This window comes from Cynoglossus semilaevis, chromosome 17 (genome assembly GCF_000523025.1).
Source record: "Cynoglossus semilaevis isolate Cse_v1.0 chromosome 17, Cse_v1.0, whole genome shotgun sequence".
In the NCBI taxonomy this organism is placed as follows: domain Eukaryota; kingdom Metazoa; phylum Chordata; class Actinopteri; order Pleuronectiformes; family Cynoglossidae; genus Cynoglossus; species Cynoglossus semilaevis.
In genome coordinates, this window is record NC_024323.1 from 15,554,208 (window position 1) to 15,554,440 (window position 233).

The following is a 233-nucleotide window of genomic DNA, read 5'->3' on the forward strand; positions in this document are numbered from 1 at the left end:
CCTCACACACTCACCCAGCTTCAGCATGTCGTCGGCCATCAGGGAGGCCAGCCGGGCGTCACCCAGCATCACGGGAGAGATGGGGTGAGCCGTGCCTGAGAGGGTGAAGCCAGCCTCCGTCATCATGTTCCTGAACCTGGAGTAGGACCACATCATCATCATCATCATCATCATCATCATCATCATCATCATCATCATCATCATCATCATCATCATCATCATCATCATCATCA

At 52.4% G+C, this 233-nt stretch overlaps 1 protein-coding gene across 1 annotated transcript in view; it reads right to left on the reverse strand.

Moving 5' to 3' along the window:
* The window catches only part of gcat (glycine C-acetyltransferase), a 3,726-nt gene that overhangs the window by 276 nt on the left and 3,217 nt on the right, over positions 1-233 (reverse strand). Inside the window, exon 8 of the mRNA XM_008330762.3 lies at positions 15-136. Coding sequence (XP_008328984.1) covers positions 15-136 — 122 coding nt within the window. The remainder of the gene's footprint in view (positions 1-14; positions 137-233) is intronic.